Source organism: Macrobrachium rosenbergii, chromosome 13, assembly GCF_040412425.1.
Source record: "Macrobrachium rosenbergii isolate ZJJX-2024 chromosome 13, ASM4041242v1, whole genome shotgun sequence".
Lineage (NCBI taxonomy): Eukaryota > Metazoa > Arthropoda > Malacostraca > Decapoda > Palaemonidae > Macrobrachium > Macrobrachium rosenbergii.
In genome coordinates, this window is record NC_089753.1 from 42,763,913 (window position 1) to 42,766,412 (window position 2,500).

The 2,500-nt window shown below is 32.7% G+C and overlaps 1 protein-coding gene across 1 annotated transcript in view; it reads left to right on the forward strand.

Moving 5' to 3' along the window:
- The window catches only part of LOC136845234 (discoidin domain-containing receptor 2-like), a 577,207-nt gene that overhangs the window by 468,866 nt on the left and 105,841 nt on the right, over positions 1-2,500 (forward strand). Inside the window, 1 exon segment of the mRNA XM_067115322.1 lies at positions 377-553. Within this exon segment, the coding sequence (XP_066971423.1) occupies positions 377-553 (177 nt within the window).

The following is a 2,500-nucleotide window of genomic DNA, read 5'->3' on the forward strand; positions in this document are numbered from 1 at the left end:
ATTATTATTATTATTATTATTATTATTATTATTATTATTATTATTATTATTATTATTATTATTATTATTATTATTATTATTATACACAAACCGTCAAAAATGACTGTAATGTAAGAGTGAGTCTAGCCACTCTTACATTACATGTGTGTGTATTTATATATACATATATATATATATATATATATATATATATATATATATATATATATATATATATATATATATATATATATATATATATATACTTATATATGTATATTTATATGTGTGTCTGTGTATGTAAATTCATCTCTATGCACAAAAATACATATGATTAATTTTGATACTTAAATATTCCTCTAGTTTACTTAACCTCTTTTCCTCTGTATCCTTCCAGATGGCCTGGTGTCCTATTCGATGCCCCAAGGTCACGACCGGGGAGTCGAGGTCGACCTCCTTGACCTTAGTTACGACGGCACGACGACTGAAGGGTTCCTGTACGGCGGTTTGGGTCAGCTGCACGATGGGGTCACCGGAAACCATAATTTTAGGAGTGATATTGGCCATGGAAAAGGTTAGTGTTAAATGTACAAAGCTGTTCTTTATCCTTATGATTTAGATGCTAAGTTATAGAATGGAATAGTGGATTGTGAATGAAATTTAGAATTTTGATCATAGCAGATAATACCGTGCTGTTCTGGGATAGTGAAGAGAAAGTACAGAAACTGGTAAAAGAGTTTGAAAGTGTTAGCACAAGGTGGTAGTTGAGGTAAAGATGAGCAAGAAAGAGAAGGGACAAAAACTAGTCAAAGTCTTTCAGAATATTAACAAAAGGAGGTTGCTGAGATATAGGCGAGCGAGAGGAAGGTTATGAAGATAAATTTGTACCTTGGAGATGGAACAAATTAATGTTGATATGAATAGCGGAAGGATTCAGTAGGTGGATTCATATGTAACTATAACTGAATACATACCAAGGACGATCATAGGAAGAGAGAAGAGGCGAATCACAGAATAGGTGAAGCACAAAAGATAACGGAGTGTAAGGAAAAGATTGGGGAACGACTTGAATGGTCCTTGGAAACCCAGATAGGAGTATATAAAGATATATCTGAGCCAGCTCTCCTTTATGGAAGTAAAGGATAGATACCGAACGCAAATAAATCTTTTGAAACGATTTGTCTGAGCAGTGCGAGTATTGATAGGGCGAGAAATGTGGAATTACCTGGAAAAAGTAGGAAAATAGGTGAACATTGGTGAAAAGTTGGATGAGATTATTTGAGGTCATGTGGAAAAAATGGATAATGATGATTTGGTGGAGAGTGTTATTGGGAAGGAAGGAATAGAAGACCATTAAAAGTTTTTTTAAAAGGAAGCCGTAATGTTCACGAAGAAAAAAAAGAGTGCGTGAAAGATAAGGATGTTACACGTACGCATTGTGTGTAGGGAGTTTCAACGCGCTGCTGATGAGCTCTCTCTGATTTTTATTAAGTTGATGATGATGTAGAATTTTCTCTGTACAGGAGGTTCATTCATGATTCGTGAGTGAAAATGTGAATGTGGCAGTGACCGTTGTGTTGTTTTCTTATCATGAGTTCAATGTTGAAAAAGAATTTATACACACACGCACGCACACACATACATACATACACGCGCGCGCGCGCGCACACACACACACACACACACATATATATATATATATATATATATATATATATATATATATATATATACATATATATATATATATATATATATATATATATATATATATATATATATGTGTGTGTGTACCTTCTTTTCAGCAATGAACTCAAGAAAAAAACAGTCACTTTCACATTAATATTTTAACAGCTGAATCGTAAATGATCCTACGATGTATATGTATGTATGTATGTATGTATGTATGTATGCGTGGGTTAACACACACGCAAAAATACTCCACATCGCTCTAAGTGGAGAATCGTTATGAATGGGTGGGTGGAGATCCTTCCGATAACCGGTTGTGTGTGTGTGTTTATGTCCCGAGGTTGCTATGGCAGCGAAGGATTGATGATAAGATGAAATCCCGTCGTTAGGGGCTCTGCGTGTTTCTGGTTTTGTGGTCTGACGAACCTCTTTCTAATGATTGCCACTTGAATGGCCGCTCGTTAGATCGGAAACTAGATGGCGACTTTCTCTTTCTTATGCTCTACTTTAGTGTGTGTGTGTACAGTATGTATATATATATATATATATATATATATATATATATATATATATATATATATATATATATATATATATATATATATATATATATATATATAAATATATATATATGTGTTTGTGTATAAATGTAGTTATGTGGATATATATATATATATATATATATATATATATATATATATATATATATATATATATATATATATATATACGTACACATACACATACACACACACACACATACTCAGACATATATGCAACCTTACTCACTTAGATGCAGACACACACATGAAGATTTCTGTGAAAATACACG